Source organism: Squalius cephalus, assembly GCF_949319135.1.
Source record: "Squalius cephalus genome assembly, chromosome: 6".
NCBI classification, from domain to species: domain Eukaryota; kingdom Metazoa; phylum Chordata; class Actinopteri; order Cypriniformes; family Leuciscidae; genus Squalius; species Squalius cephalus.
Window position 1 is genome coordinate 47,092,093 of NC_137127.1, and position 16,669 is coordinate 47,108,761.

General features: G+C 41.0%; 1 protein-coding gene across 2 annotated transcripts in view; it reads right to left on the minus strand.

Moving 5' to 3' along the window:
* abcc8b (ATP-binding cassette, sub-family C (CFTR/MRP), member 8b) overlaps positions 1-16,669 on the minus strand; it is an 82,576-nt gene that overhangs the window by 61,902 nt on the left and 4,005 nt on the right. For both annotated transcript variants that reach the window (XM_079873332.1, XM_079873331.1), the window contains exons 4-11: positions 15,917-16,038; positions 11,459-11,625; positions 8,869-9,111; positions 5,465-5,653; positions 3,118-3,282; positions 2,488-2,643; positions 2,260-2,394; positions 361-523 (exon numbers count right to left, since the gene is read on the minus strand). In XM_079873332.1, the coding sequence (XP_079729458.1) occupies positions 361-523; positions 2,260-2,394; positions 2,488-2,643; positions 3,118-3,282; positions 5,465-5,653; positions 8,869-9,111; positions 11,459-11,625; positions 15,917-16,038 (1,340 nt within the window). The remainder of the gene's footprint in view (positions 1-360; positions 524-2,259; positions 2,395-2,487; positions 2,644-3,117; positions 3,283-5,464; positions 5,654-8,868; positions 9,112-11,458; positions 11,626-15,916; positions 16,039-16,669) is intronic.

Sequence of the window (16,669 nt, forward strand, 5' to 3'; positions counted from 1 at the left end):
CCTGCAGAAACACTCAGTAAAGCGCATATATCCTGCAGAAACACTCTGTAATGCGCATAAATCCTGCAGAAACACTCAGTAAAGTGCATATATCCTGCAGAAACACTCTGTAATGCGCATAAATCCTGCAGAAACACTCAGTAAAGTGCATATATCCTGCAGAAACTCTCGGTAAAGTGTATATATCCTGCAGAAACACTCAGTAAAGCGCATATATCCTGCAGAAACACTCAGTAAAGCGCATATATCCTGCAGAAACACTTTAAAGTGTATATATCCTGCAGAAACTCTCGGTAAAGCATATATATCCTGCAGAAACTCTCGGTAAAGTGTATATATGGGGTGTGATTTGAGGCTCACTGGAGAGGGACGTGTAGAGAGCAAACGTCCTGAGGTTGCTCAGCTCTTGTCTGCGTGTTTCCTCAACGCTGGATCTGAAGATGTGTTCCCACGCGTAGAGTTTCAGGAGCTTGATCCCCCTCAGAAGCTCGTTGGTTTTCTTCAGTCTCTCACTGGTGTATTCCTGTAACACACACACACACAGCACAATGACATAACTGCGTACTCCATGCATTACAATCCCACAATGCTGACTGATTTTACAATACACTCATGCTGATGTACAGTATATGCTTTCTATTCTATTTCTAACTTTATGAAGGCTACTGTATCATATTTGATAAATGAATTTCTAAGGCCTCTAAATGATGATAAATGATGACTGATAAACCAGTCGCATACAATCTACTCCATTCCTTCTGTCGTATGATTGATAGTTTAGACATTTTTCGCAAGTAAAAGTCTTTTAGTACAAATGTCCTCCTTCAGCTCGTGCTTCGCGTGTTTTTTCTGCTGAGAAATCTGCACTGATTTACTGTATAACATTTATATTGTTAGTAATATTTCAAGATGAACACTTACTGGACTGAAGCAACTTCTGTTTACTTTATTATCATACATCATTATCATTGAATTGCATTATATGTTTTAAAACTACAGAGCTTTGATCATAAAACTAAACATTTAAATATCATTTTATCAAGACATATTATTGGCAGATATACAGCTGATATTTATATGCATTATGTTTATAGTCGGCTATACAGTGATAAATATCTCACTGATGTACATTACAAACATTAGAATTTCATCACATTTGGTCCATATAAATATCAGCATCTACACCAAATTGCATATTTTTGCTCAGCTTTATTCCCTACCTGAGTTTGAGCTCCATATTCTCACTATATCATACTATATACATTATCAAAAGCGTTACATCAAATATGATACTCAACACATATGCAAACTTTCTTTAAATAAATCAATCCATTTTTTAAAGAAATATGTTATTTTATATGTCAAGCTTTACAGGGTTACTATATTTATTGACAGTAGCTGCGTTTCCATTGCAGTTTTGCTAAATATTCCTTTTTCAAATTGCCTGAAAAAACACCTCATGCGAGCGTAAAAATGTTTTTGCAAAATTAGGCGTGTTTCCATTACAGATTTGCGCAAAACTTTTGTGATTTTTTTCTAAATGTCGACAAAAAACTATTGCGAAATGATGGCGTTTCCATTAACCGATGTTATGCGACTAAAACTAAATTTTTTCCTCTCGCGATAAGTAAAATCATTCCAAAAACCATGGCAACGGACGTTGGTAGGTTTCTGTACTATATCCCAGCCACTGCACTGGCCATTATTATTAATGGAAGGAGATGTATGTGTGTTTTCCAAGCATTAATGGTAGGAACGACCCTTATTATACTTGTGAGCGGCACATATGAGGAGTTTCTGGGTGTTTCTCCCTCAGATCTGCTTCGAGGTCTTGATTGTGGCATTTATTTGAGGTTTAGAATCCATTATTCCTGTAATTCTTTTGTCTTATATGAGTTTAATAAAGAACTCTGTCTCGTATTCTGTCCAAACACACCGCGTCATCTACGTCAGGTGACCTGTAAATGCGCAAAAACTGTTTCCATTGCAGTTTTGCGAAATATTTATTTTTCGAATTTCCTGAAAAACCTCCTCATGCGAGCGTAAAAACTTTTTTGCGATAAATGGGAGTTTTTGCGAAAATTACGTGTTTCCATTAAGCGTATTTTCAATTCACAATTTCAATTTGTGCAATTTTAAGGGTAATGGAAACGCGCCTATTGAGATTTTCCATTGGCCGTATTTTAAATTTGCAATTTCAATTTGCGCAATTTGAAGGATAATGGAAACGTGGCTAGTTTCTATGACGGAACTGCTCACCAGAGTGCTCTTCTGCGCACGTGAGAGTCGAGTGGCTACGAAATACTGTAGCGGAGCCAAAGCCATGATGACAGTCGCCCCGATCAGAGCGCTCACTCCCAGCAGATAGTAGAGGAGTAACACACCAATGACAATCTACACATGAAATAATCAGCAGAATTTACAATGCAGACATGTATTCATGTAGGTGGTTGAACAATTTTAAACGAAACAATCCCTGATGCCAACCTGAACCGGTATGGCCCACAGGTTGGGACAGAGGAAGAAGAACCACATGAGGTGGTTGGTGTCGCGGGCCACGAGACTGCAGATCTGAGCCGTGGTCATGTCACCCATAGACATGTTAGACGTGCACAGGCGCATGATCTTATTGTAAATCTTAGTCTGTGGGAAAAAGAACAATGACGAAATGTTTCCAAGTTACTAGAAAAATATCAAAGGATTGTCATTAATCTTCATCTTACCAATTAAAGTCACCATGAAATCAAACCGGACAATTGTTGTTGTTTTTTTATGGAATATTGCAGTGTTTATACTAAATGATTTATCAGTGCACATCATTATAGTTTTAATAATCTTGAATCAGAATTACAGCAGCATCTCTTCTCTGATGACGAGGGCGGGGCAACCTGTCACTCACATGAGATCAGCCAATAGCAAACCACAACCATCCAATCAATTCCCCACAGACACAATCAAGCCCCGCCCACATTTGTTCTTGTTCCAGAAGTGTTTCACTCGGATATACGGTACAATTGGGAAGAAAAAACTTGCGCAACTTCTGTCTCGTGCCGACTTTAACAGAACAATGAACATAAAAACTAGAGTTTATTGACAGGCGGGGTTTATTAATCATACCTGAATGGCTCCTCTGAGTTTTATCCCGGTCTCAATGGCCACATAATACGAGGCCTGTAGGAAAGTTCTCTGCAGCAACAGGGCCAGAAACAGCAGAACAGCGAGAACATACGCATTCGCCAAGAACGCCTCCGAGGAGATGAAGTGCACTCCAAGCAGCTTCACCTATAAAGACACAGAGTGAAAAAGAGTGTGTGTGTGTGAAGTGTGTCAAATATTGATAAATGGGTGAATCTTGAAGAAACATGTCCAGGTCACACTCCACCCCATAATTTAATGACTTTTCTTTAATGTTGCCGTTTGAGCATGAAAAAGCTCTGCAGAGCTCCAGTTCTTCTCTATATCAGTGTCAGTGTTTCTGAACTCCTGAAACGCCTCCATTGTAGTCTTGAGTTTCCTCCGGGAACGAACATCACAATATTCCTCATTATAATAATTCATACGCAGAATAAAGGGGCGGGGACTGGTTGAGTTAGTTAATAGTGTGTTAAACTGGTGGTTATGGTAAGAGTCGGGTCATTTCCCAAACACACTCGATGCGCTCGACCAATCACAACACACTGCTCCAGCCGACCAATCAGAGCACAGTGTGCTTTTCAGAAGGAGGGGCTTTATAGACACAGGAAGTAAACAGAGCGTTACTGACAGACTGGGAAGAGAGGAGCCGCAACAATGGAGAATATGGGGAAAATAATGTGATTTGAATGCAAAACTCCCCATATTCATTAAAGCTCAAGAGCACACAGTCATAATAGCATGCAATATACCTCAGCCATCTCAAAGCTATCAAAGCCATTTCTGTGCTCTTGAAGCCACTTAAGTGTGTTCAAACTGATCATGTGAAGAGATAAACATCATCTTCCTTGTGTAAAAATAGAGAATCATGTATTTTTAGCAAGAGAAATTGTGCACCTACAAATTAGCAACAAAACATTTCAGAAGAAAGTAATATGAACTTGTTTCAAAATCAGGTTTTCCATAAACCATTTCCATATCAAGTGACAAATATTATGCAGCGGCACACAATCAGATTTGACAAGTACTGAACTGAAACGCAAAGCAATTGTCCTGAGTGTTTGTCAGGAACATGGATACTACACATTCAAAGAGGTAAAATTTAAACGCTGGCGCTTCAGGGATACAGATGTCACAGAACAGCACCAGCTGTTGCACTGGAACTTACTAACACTATAATGCTTTCTTGTTGCTCTCCAAAAAATACATTAATACTGGAAAGGGGCAAAAATATTATTCCAAATTATTTTAAAATGCAAATAGGTCTTTAAACATATCATGGTCCAACTTTGTAAGGTTACTTGGACACTGAAGTCACACATCTTTTTTTTTTTTCAAGTGAAACACAAAAATCAAGAATTTTAAAGAATATTTATGCTCTTTTTAACACGTTACAATAAGTTCCCATTACTTAACATTAGTAAATGCATTAACAATAAGCAATACATTTGTTAAGGTAGACTATTTATTTATCTTTGTTAACATTAATTAATGTATTAACATTAACTAAGATTAATAAATGCTTTGTAAAAAAAAAAAAAAACATTTCATTATAAGTTCACGTTAACTAATGTAGGTAAATATATAGTTCAGTCGTGAAACTCTAGATGGCGCAGGCTGATCTGAACACAATGACATCATCTAACACGGCTCGAGCTGATTGGACAATGAGCTTGCTTCTTAACTAATAAATCGGTTCTATATGTGCTGTAAGCAGTTTTTCAGAAACCCTCCACCTCCCCAGCTCCACCTGTATAGATCTGATACGGGTATTTTCATGTATATTATATAACAGAATCAGCGTAGCAGATCTATTCGCCAAGACCAAACATATCAACACTGCCATATCCATCACCATGACAAACCCTCAGAGAGTTTAACTAATGGAGCCTTAGACACTGTAAATTGTTCCCATAAAATCTTTCTGAAAAGGATGGAAAAGCACTAAACAAGTCAGTTTTACTCATGAACTTTATTCCAGTTCCATGCAGCTCTCAAATCAAACATGAGTTGGACATCAATAATTGGACGCCCCTTGATTTTATGTTTAGTTATGGAATGCAATGACGTCCAGGCAATTTTTAAAGGTCCGTGCACACTGAGTCTGAAGTTACGGATGCAAAAAACGCAGAAAATCGAATCCGATCCGATTTTTTTATGGCGGACGAAAGTTTCGGAGGCAGTGTGTAAACGTGATTGACACAAAGTGAGGTCGCATTTATTTTTTAACGTGCAAAAATTTCGGACTCAGTGTGCAAGGACCTTAAGTATGGTTTAACTGTCCAAACACCTGTTGGGGCCACTGTAAGTACTGTAATATTTGCATTGGTACCGGAGGCAGAGCGCTGTGATTGTCACTGCTGACGTGATGAACGATCCCCGAGATGCAGAGCGGCCCGGCGAAGCCCAGCAGATCCGCCATGAAGCGGAAGGTGATGCTGAGCACCAGACGTCTGCCGAACGCCAGCCGAAGGGAACGCCAGATCCACCTCGAGCCCTTCAGCGGGACCGGCCCGTCCTCCTGCACACACACATGAGAGAGAGAGATGAGCGGTTAACCAGCGGAGATGACAGACGCAGATTCCCAGCAATTTTGTGTTTAAAAGACGTCTAATAGCCGTCCGAACACAGCCCTGACGTCTAGGCTAAAATAAGGCAAAATTCGGCCATTTAGTGAAAATTTAATAGACGTCTAAACCCTAGCCCAATAATAAACTAGTCATCAATTAGATCACAAAGAAATGAAATAAGTGAAGAAATGAAACCAAACACCTTGTAATCACTGTTGACTTTGCTTACATAATGGGATATCACACATCTCGCAAGTTATTTTGGAAAAAAAATGACATGTAACCAAATTCAAAGTTATTTTGGCTAGAAGTGTGTGAAAGAGATGACAGATGAGCCAGCGGTGATGACAGACGCAGATTATGAGATTCGCTGACTATTTAATTTTAATAACCTCTAAACTGGTAATTTAGTAACTGATGCACAGATTATGTAAAATCCACACCCAAACACATTTTCTACCATATCTTACTTACATAAGGGGCTTAATCTGAAGTGTTTCTGGAGTCCCGTCTGTTTTTTCAGAACAAAGGGGATAAAAGCAATTGTGCTGTATTCGGGACATACGCAGTCTGGTTATACAAGTGCACGTCTACAAAACAACAGGAGGGTTCTGACACAAAAAAAAGAAAAAAAGAAAGTTTGCAGATCTCTGATTTTGGCAGAGAAAGAGATCCTGCTGTTTAAACTTATGTAATGTCTGCGTACATGCAGCTCTTCCCTGAAATCCAGATTATACATCGCTGACCTTTCATGAACCAGCGCACAATTTGAGTGATATCATAAATGTTATGTCTGTATTCACTGTATTTTTCGATTAAGAGTTTGTAACATTCCACAATGCATCAAACTCAAACTTTAAAGCGGTGGTATAATGCCCTTTTCACAAGATGTAAAATAAGTCTCTGATGTCCCCAATGTGTGTGTGTGAAGTTTTAGCTCAAAATACCCTACAGGTATTTTTATATCTCTCCTCTTATATGTCTGTCCCTTTAAATGCAAATGAGCTGCTGTTCCCGGCACAGGGGGCGGAGATTCAACAGCTTGTGTCCTTTTACCTCTCACACACACGCACTGAACACTTCAGAAACTTTTAGCCTTTTATGTTCAAACCGGAGTCAATGATGGAGAGACTCTAGAAGAAGTGACAACATGTAGAAGCAACAGGACATTTCTGAACGGTTAGTTGATGAATTTATGAAGCTGATGTGTAGTTATCTTCTAGTCATTGATTAGCATATTCTGTCATGATAATCTATAAATCACGTTCCCGGGGGCGGGTTTATGTAAATTCTATGGTTGGTGATGTCACTATAATGTCGTGTAGTCTCTACCAGCCGTTTGTTGTAGTCCTTAAAAAGCAATTTCTTTAAAATCAAATATCTCCCTTTGCTTTGAACTTTGAGCGTTGTAACTTTGCAGATGTTGTTTATGATCAAACAGCAACATTACACACTAACTAAAGTTAGAAAAGTCAAATCATAATCAACCACCCCTTTAAAAGTGATTTCTAAACAGTTCACTTGACGATCATAACGACTACGAATATCTACATGCAGTAAATACAGTTGTATGACACAATTTTCTTCATTATGTTGTATAATACCATTCAAAAGTGTTAAAAAGAATAAAAAAAAATAATATTCAAGGATGCATTAAATTGATCAAAAGTGACAGTAAAGACATTTGTAATGTTACAAATGTTTCAAATAAACGCTGGTCTTTTGAATTTTTTATTCATCCTGACAAACTCATTAATTATTATTTGAATTATCACTCAACCATGAATTACTGTCTCTGTAAGGCTTTTGTCTTTCAAACACATTAAAATTTACAAATGCACGTGATTTCATACGTTATATATTGATATACAATGCAGGGATCCAACTTTCTTTTGTCAGCTTTGCCCTAATATATTTACTTGAAGCAAGCACTTATATTTTAAGTTAATAATAAAGTCAATATTAAATGAAGTCAATAATAATAATAATAATAATAAAACAAAGTAAATTTTTCTGAATGGAATATATTTTCTTTCTTTTTGTATTTTTATATCAATATGGTACAAGATTATTATGTTAAAATCAATGCGATAAAATAATTCTAAAAAGTAATCAAAAAGTAGTCAGAATACATTACCATAAAGAGTAATCTAGTAGAGTAATCTGGATAATCTACAACTTTTGTAATTTTTCTAATTTGGAATCTGTAATTGACTACAATTTAAAGGGGGGGTGAAATGCTATTTCATGCATACTGAGTTTTTTACACTGTTAAAGAGTTGGATTCCCATGCTAAACATGGACAAAGTTTCAAAAATTAAATTGTATGTTTGAAGGAGTATTTCTGTGCCAAAAATTGTCCTTCCGGTTTGTCACAAGTTTCGGAAAGTTTTTTTCGAGTATGGGTATGTGTGACGTCAGATGTAACGGAATTTCCTTATATGGGTCCTAAGGGCACTTCTCCGGTAAGATCGCGGGCGCGCGCGCACTCGTAGACCAGAGCAAGAGAGCGAAAGCAGTTCGCCATCAAAGCGCCCTGCCCGGCTTTTGGGAAGCCAATGTCACCAAAGAAGTGTGTTTTTGGTTGCCAGGGCAAGACAACCCTGCACAGATTCCCAAAGAACCCGGAGTTAAGGAACCCGTGGATGGAGTTTGTTTTCCTGAGCATAAACGGAGTTGTGTAGACTGTTTGTTCCCTGCATTTCGACGATGATTGTTTTATAAACAAAGCCCAGATCGACGGATTTGCAGATCGTCTAATGCTTAAGGATCGAGCAGTCACAATGATAAAGGTTCGGTGAGTAAAACTGCTTCTATTGTCTCTGTGTGTTGTTACTAACTCGGCGTGTTAGCACAGCTTTAGCTTCGCCCACAGGGCCCGCCTCCAGCCGCTCGGTTTTTTCCGGAAAGACTCGGTACAGCCTATCGTTCTTTTATAAATATAATAAAACTAAAGACTTTTTGGAGATATGAAGGATGCAATACTACTCTATAGGTACTCAAGATTAACAGGAGATTGAGTGAAAATGAGCATTTCACCCCCCCTTTAAAAGTAAATCTACCCAGCACTGGCTAAATCATAAATCATAAATCAGTCTCAATAGAATAAAGTGAAACTTCGTAATGTTATACGGATTCCTCTGACGCAGTGAAGGAATGAACGCACCGTTTGCGCGTCGAAGGCCTTGCGGAGCCTCTGGTAGTTGGTGAGAGCCCTCATGGATATGGGCAGCTTGCCGATGGTTTTCAGGTCGATGGGCCGCTGGTGTGCAGATGTGATGAAGGTGTTCATCCACCAGTACGTGCTCTTCGACAGCAGGTTTACGAAAGGCTGGAGGAACCGAACGCCCAGATCCTGAAGATCATCGGGTGGCTTCACCTCCGTGGGAAACGCAAACCACATGTAGCGCTGAAACCCAACGAGAACACAGGCATTAGTGAAGCTTCGACAGCTTTATGTGCATTTCCATCTCAAAAACATCAACAATCATTTTGCTGCTGCGGTTTTGGAAAGTTTTTCACTTAATGTTGGAACATGGATGCAGGGATTCTCTCCTATTTAGACGCATAGAGCATCGATGAGCGCATATAAGTCTATGTCCTTTGCAAAGTTGATGCTATGGTTGGAAAAGATGTTCATAACAGTATATAAGTATATAAGACCTCCATTTGACTGTTTTGAAGAAATCCCTTGTGAAAAAGAAGTGCACTCAAATGTTCTCAATGCGCACTTGTAGTGTACTTCAAATCATAAATCTTAAAACACTTCATGGATGTTTTTTAACACGCTTAAGTACACTTTTATAAAGTGCACTTTGTAATAATTAAAAGTTGTACTTTAAAGTACATTTTGCGTAATTGTTTAATAATCTTCTGTGCTTTACACTTATTTTGATGTGTTGACTAACATACTAAAGCAATTGAAAAGTACATGATTATTAATTAACAATAATCTTGATTATTATATTAGTTCATATATTTTAAATGTATAAAATTGCAACACAATACAATTCTTATTGTATCACAAAAATTGTATTTATGTCCAAAAACAGATGATGTATAATATTTCTTGGCAAACTGTAATTTGTAAGTATGTAGCCTAGCTGTTTTTTCCCCATCTGGTAATTTCCCAAAACTTTATTCTAATAATGTGAGGCCGAACACGGTACGGTTACGAGACGGGATTATCCTCAGTGATGAGTTATGCACATTAATTTTTAAGCAGTCATAGGTTCAAGACCTGGAGTGAGCCTCCGCTCTCCTCAGAAGCAACAGAACACAAGCGTCCCGATAAACAGCTTAGCGAAGCAAGAGAAGAGTGAGGGATTTGCGTCAACAGAAGTTGATTGTGAGTTGCGTGGTCATTTGATTCAGCTGTAAACTACAGAAGTGCAGGTTCTCAGCATTTTAATCTCACATCGAGCCACAGCAGGGCTATTACGCAACACACAGAGCGGATCATGCCGGACTTAAAGCGATGATGTCCTCATGGATACATTTGATGTCTGACATGGAGGAGAATGATTACGAGGCATTTTCTCAGACAAGCTACAAATACATATTAATATTTATTTATTTATTTTTTGGTAACACTTTACAATAAGGTTCCATTTATTAATGAAAAATGCACCTAAAGCATTTATTAATCGTAGGTTATGTTCAGTTCGACACTTACTAATACATTGTTCAAATCAAAAGTTGTGTTTGTTAATTTTATTTAATGAGCTAACAGGAACTTACAATGAACAGCTGTATTTTTATTGCTTGATGTTAACAAGATTAATACATTCTGCAGCAAATGTTTTGCTCAATGGTAGTTAATGCATTAAAAATGGGACTTTATTGTAAAGTGTTATAATGTTGTTTTCTGCCAGATAATTTCAGTTGTAAAAGGAAAGATATACAGTATATGTGCTCTACCGTTCAAATGTGTGGGGTCAGTAAGAATTTTTTTTTTTGAGAAATAAATTAAATCAATACTTTTATTCAGCAAGGACGCATTAAATTGATCAAAAGTGACAGTAAAGACATATAATGTTAAAAAAGATTCTATTTCAAATAAATAAAATAGAACTTTCTATTCATCAAAGAATCCTGAAAAAATAATCGCCCACAACTGTTTTCAACTTTGATAATAATCAAAAATGTTTCTTGAGCATCAGATCATCATATTAGAGTGATTTCTGAAGGATCACGTGACACTGAAGACTGGAGTAATGATGCTGAAAATTCAGCTTTGATCACAGGAGTAAAATATATTTTAAAATATATTCAAATAGAAAACGTTATTTTAAAGTTATTTTAAATTGTCATAATATTTAACAATATTACTCTTTTTTTGTATGTTTAATCAAATAAATGTAGCCTTGGTGAGCATAAGAGACTTATTACTGATCCCAAACTTATAAACTTATGAACTTATGAAACTTATATATATGTATATAGTGCCATCTGAAATTTTCTTCTTGAATGATCATTTTTATCAAGCTCGTATATTTAAGTTTAGTAATTTCACTTAAATAGCAATGAAAATGACCTATAATTTGTCATTTAAGTGAAACTACTGAACTGAAACTATATCCTAATTGCAATAATTGTGCCATTTTTTTTTTTTTTTTTTTTCTTTCTTGTGCATGGCACTTCTGAAGTCAACAGCATTTAAAAAAGCAATAAGCATAGAGTCATAGACAGTTCCATTAAACACCAGAAACAGATATCCCAGATATTCCTGCTATATTCCCGGATCCCACACTCACCCTGCGCAGGATCACGTTGACCTCGACCCCTAGCAGAAGCCCGTACAGGAGCGCCAGGAGTCCCGTGATGCAGAACCGCAGCTGTCTCGGCCCGATGCCGTGAGAATCGTACTTCACAAACTTGATGGTTTTGGTGATAAAGGCCAAAGTCCAATAGATCAGCAGTGCTGGATAGGAAGAGGAATATTTCCATAGGTCTGTGTATCTATGTATCATCTTTTTACTCTTTTACTGTTTACAGTCTATTTTATAACTGTATCATATATCTCTTTTAATCCCTTTTATAACTGTTTTTCATTTTCCTTGCTTTTATTTTGTGATTATTTTAATTCCTTTCTGTGTAAAGCACTTTGAATTGCCATAGTGTATGAAATGTGCTATATAAATAAACATCAAGTGTGCGGTCATTTCTGGCAGGTCACGTTAGTCAAGCTCGCATCAGTGACTCTCAGCTGATCCATGTCTACCTATAGGAATACGACGCCTATCACTGTATACATATATAAGCTCCTTCAGTATTATCAGCAGCTATCGCGTTTCTCAGGAGCAAATTACCGTCCTCCCTCCCCAACTCCTCTCGTTTCTCAGGAGCTAATGACCCTCCTCCATCCCCAACTCCTCTCGTTTCTCAGGAGCTAATGACCCTCCTCCATCCCCAACTCCTCTCGTTTCTCAGGAGATATTTACCCTCCTCCATCCCCAGCTCCTCTCGTTTCTAAGGAGATATTTACCCTCCTCCATCCCCAGCTCCTCTCGTTTCTCAGGAGCTAATCACCCTCCTCCATCCCTAACTCCTCTCGTTTCTCAGGAGATATTTACCCTCCTCCATCCCCAGCTCCTCTCGTTTCTCAGGAGCTAATCACCCTCCTCCATCCCTAACTCCTCTCGTTTCTCAGGAGATAATTACCCTCCTCCCTCCCCAGCTCCTCTCGTTTCTCAGGAGCTAATGACCCTCCTCCATCCCCAACTCCTCTCGTTTCTCAGGAGATATTTACCCTCCTCCATCCCCAGCTCCTCTCGTTTCTAAGGAGATATTTACCCTCCTCCATCCCCAGCTCCTCTCGTTTCTAAGGAGATATTTACCCTCCTCCATCCCCAGCTCCTCTCGTTTCTCAGGAGCTAATCACCCTCCTCCATCCCTAACTCCTCTGGTTTCTCAGGAGATAATGACCCTCCTCCATCCCCAACTCCTCTCGTTTCTCAGGAGATAATGACCCTCCTCCATCCCCAGCTCCTCTCGTTTCTCAGGAGCTAATTACCCTCCTCCCTCCCCAGCTCCACTCGTTTCTCAGGAGCTAATGACCCTCCTCCCTCCCCAGCTCCTCTCGTTTCTCAGGAGCTAATTACCCTCCTCCCTCCCCAGCTCCTCTCGTTTCCCAGGAGCTAATTACCCTCCTCCCTCCCCAACTCCACTCGTTTCTCAGGAGCTAATGACCCTCCTCCCTCCCCAGCTCCTCTCGTTTCTCAGGAGATAATTACCCTCCTCCCTCCCCAGCTCCTCTCGTTTCTCAGGAGCTAATTACCCTCCTCCCTCCCCAGCTCCTCTCGTTTCTCAGGAGCTAATTACCCTCCTCCCTCCCCAGCTCCTCTCGTTTCTCAGGAGATAATTACCCTCCTCCCTCCCCAGCTCCTCTCGTTTCTCAGGAGATAATGACCCTCCTCCCTCCCCAGCTCCTCTCGTTTCTCAGGAGCTAATTACCCTCCTCCCTCCCCAGCTCCTCTCGTTTCCCAGGCGCTAATTACCCTCCTCCCTCCCCAGCTCCACTCGTTTCTCAGGAGCTAATGACCCTCCTCCCTCCCCAGCTCCTCTCGTTTCTCAGGAGCTAATCACCCTCCTCCATCCCTAACTCCTCTGGTTTCTCAGGAGATAATGACCCTCCTCCATCCCTAACTCCGCTCGTTTCTCAGGAGATAATGACCCTCCTCCATCCCCAACTCCTCTCATTTCTCAGGAGATAATGACCCTCCTCCATCCCCAGCTCCTCTCGTTTCTCAGGAGATAATTACCCTCCTCCCTCCACAGCTCCACTCGTTTCTCAGGAGCTAATGACCCTCCTCCCTCCCCAGCTCCTCTCTCCCCAGCTCCTCTCGTTTCTCAGGAGCTAATGACCCTCCTCCCTCCCCAGCTCCACTCGTTTCTCAGGAGCTAATGACCCTCCTCCCTCCCCAGCTCCTCTCGTTTCTCAGGAGCTAATTACCCTCCTCCCTCCCCAGCTCCTCTCGTTTCTCAGGAGATAATTACCCTCCTCCCTCCACAGCTCCACTCGTTTCTCAGGAGCTAATGACCCTCCTCCCTCCCCAGCTCCTCTCGTTTCTCAGGAGCTAATTACCCTCCTCCCTCCCCAGCTCCACTCGTTTCTCAGGAGCTAATGACCCTCCTCCCTCCCCAGCTCCTCTCGTTTCTCAGGAGCTAATTACCCTCCTCCCTCCACAGCTCCACTCGTTTCTCAGGAGCTAATGACCCTCCTCCCTCCCCAGCTCCTCTCGTTTCTCAGGAGCTAATTACCCTCCTCCCTCCCCAGCTCCTCTCGTTTCTCAGGAGCTAATGACCCTCCTCCCTCCCCAGCTCCACTCGTTTCTCAGGAGCTAATGACCCTCCTCCCTCCCCAGCTCCTCTCGTTTCTCAGGAGCTAATTACCCTCCTCCCTCCACAGCTCCACTCGTTTCTCAGGAGCTAATGACCCTCCTCCCTCCCCAGCTCCTCTCGTTTCTCAGGAGCTAATTACCCTCCTCCCTCCCCAGCTCCTCTCGTTTCTCAGGAGCTAATGACCCTCCTCCCTCCACAGCTCCTCTCGTTTCTCAGGAGATAATTACCCTCCTCCCTCCCCAGCTCCTCTCGTTTCTCAGGAGATAATTACCCTCCTCCCTCCCCAGCTCCTCTCGTTTCTCAGGAGATAATGACCCTCCTCCATCCCCAGCTCCTCTCGTTTCTCAGGAGATAATGACCCTCCTCCATCCCCAGCTCCTTTCGTTTTTCAGGAGCGAATTACCCTCCTCCCTCCCCAGCTCCTCTCGTTTCTCAGGAGATAACGACCCTCCTCCATCCCCAGCTCCTCTCATTTTTCAGGAGCGAATTACCCTCCTCCCTCCCCAGCTCCTCTCGTTTCTCAGGAGATAATGACCTTCCTCCCTCCCCAGCTCCTCTCGTTTCTGAGGAGCTAATTACCCTCCTCCCTCCCCGAGCTCCTCTCATTTCTCAGGAGATAATGACCCTCCTCCATCCCCAGCTCCTCTCGTTTTTCAGGAGCGAATTATCCTCCTCCATCCCCAGCTCCTCTCGTTTCTGAGGAGCTGATTACCCTCCTCCCTCCCCAGCTCCTCTCGTTTCTCAGGAGATAATGACCTTCCTCCCTCCCCAGCTCCTCTCGTTTCTGAGGAGCTAATTACCCTCCTCCCTCCCCGAGCTCCTCTCATTTCTCAGGAGATAATGACCCTCCTCCATCCCCAGCTCCTCTCGTTTTTCAGGAGCGAATTATCCTCCTCCATCCCCAGCTCCTCTCGTTTCTGAGGAGCTGATTACCCTCCTCCCTCCCCGAGCTCCTCTCATTTCTCAGGAGATAATTACCCTCCTCCCTCCCCAGCTCCTCTCGTTTCTCAGGAGCTAATGACCCTCCTCCCTCCCCAGCTCCTCTCGTTTCTCAGGAGATAATTACCCTCCTCCCTCCCCAGCTCCTCTCGTTTCTCAGGAGCTAATGACCCTCCTCCCTCCCCAGCTCCTCTCGTTTCTCAGGAGCTAATTACCCTCCTCCCTCCCCGAGCTCCTCTCATTTCTCAGGAGATAATTACCCTCCTCCCTCCCCAGCTCCTCTCGTTTCTCAGGAGCTAATGACCCTCCTCCCTCCCCAGCTCCTCTCGTTTCTCAGGAGCTAATGACCCTCCTCCCTCCCCAGCTCCTCTCGTTTCTCAGGAGCTAATTACCCTCCTCCCTCCCCAGCTCCTCTTGTTTCTCAGGAGCTAATGACCCTCCTCCCTCCCCAGCTCCTCTTGTTTCTCAGGAGATAATTACCCTCCTCCCTCCCCAGCTCCTCTCGTTTCTCAGGAGATAATTACCCTCCTCCATCCCCAGCTCCTCTCGTTTCTCAGAAAATAATTACCCTCCTCCCTCCCCAACTCCAGGATTTGGCATTCTGATTCCCCTTGAATCAGAATAAATGATATCTGCATACATTCATGTTGGTTCTGTTCTGTTTACCCCAAGGAGGGTTATTGCTGCTCTTATTCATGCTAGGCTGCATGGATGCGCAGGGAGTTCTCGCCCAGAACAGAACCATACCGCCAATCCAAACTGTATGCTAATTGCCAATCGTATTTGACGATAGTGGTCCTGACAGAATTGCCTTGCCATATAGAATAAGAGCCTACTGTCTGTTCACTGCCAGTATTTGACAACATTACGTGTTTATCTCAGGGATGATAATAATAACTGCACTGATGTGAATCTGGAATGGTTTATTATACCTATAAGCAGCTTGGGGAAGTTGGAGGTCTCGATGTTGTGGTAATAGATGATGGATGTGATGGCGGCCAGAATCCCGAGTCCTGCCGGCATGTAAAGATGAAGATGACGAGACTGATTAAACCTGGAGAAGAAACGTATTCAGTTATAAAACACAGCATAACATTATCAAGAAACATTTATGATTATTATCAGTGTTGAAAACAGTTGCGCTGCTTCAGATTTTTGAAATCGTGATACATTTTATTTTTCAGGATTCTTTGATTAATAGAAAGTTAAACAAGAACAGCATTTATTTGAAATAGTGGTAACACTTTACAATAAGGTTCATTAGTTACCATTAATGTATGAACTAACATGAACTAACAATGAGCAATACATTTGTTACTGTATTTATTAATCCTTGTTAATGTTAGTTAATAAAAATACAGCTGATCATTGTTTGTTCATGTTAGTTCACAGAGCATTAACTAATGTTAACAAATACAACCTTTGATTTTAATAGTGTATTAGTAAATGTTGAAATTAATATTTACTAAGATTAATAAATGCTGTAGAAGAATTGTTCATTCTTAGTTCATGTTAACTAAGGTAGTTAACATGAACATAATGTTAACTAATGAACCGTATTGTAAAGTGTTACCGAAATGGTATAATTTTGTAACATTATACTGTAAATGTCTTTACTGTCACTTTTTATGAGTTTAATGCATCATTGCTTGATAAAAGTAATGATTTATTTCCTTTGAATGTAA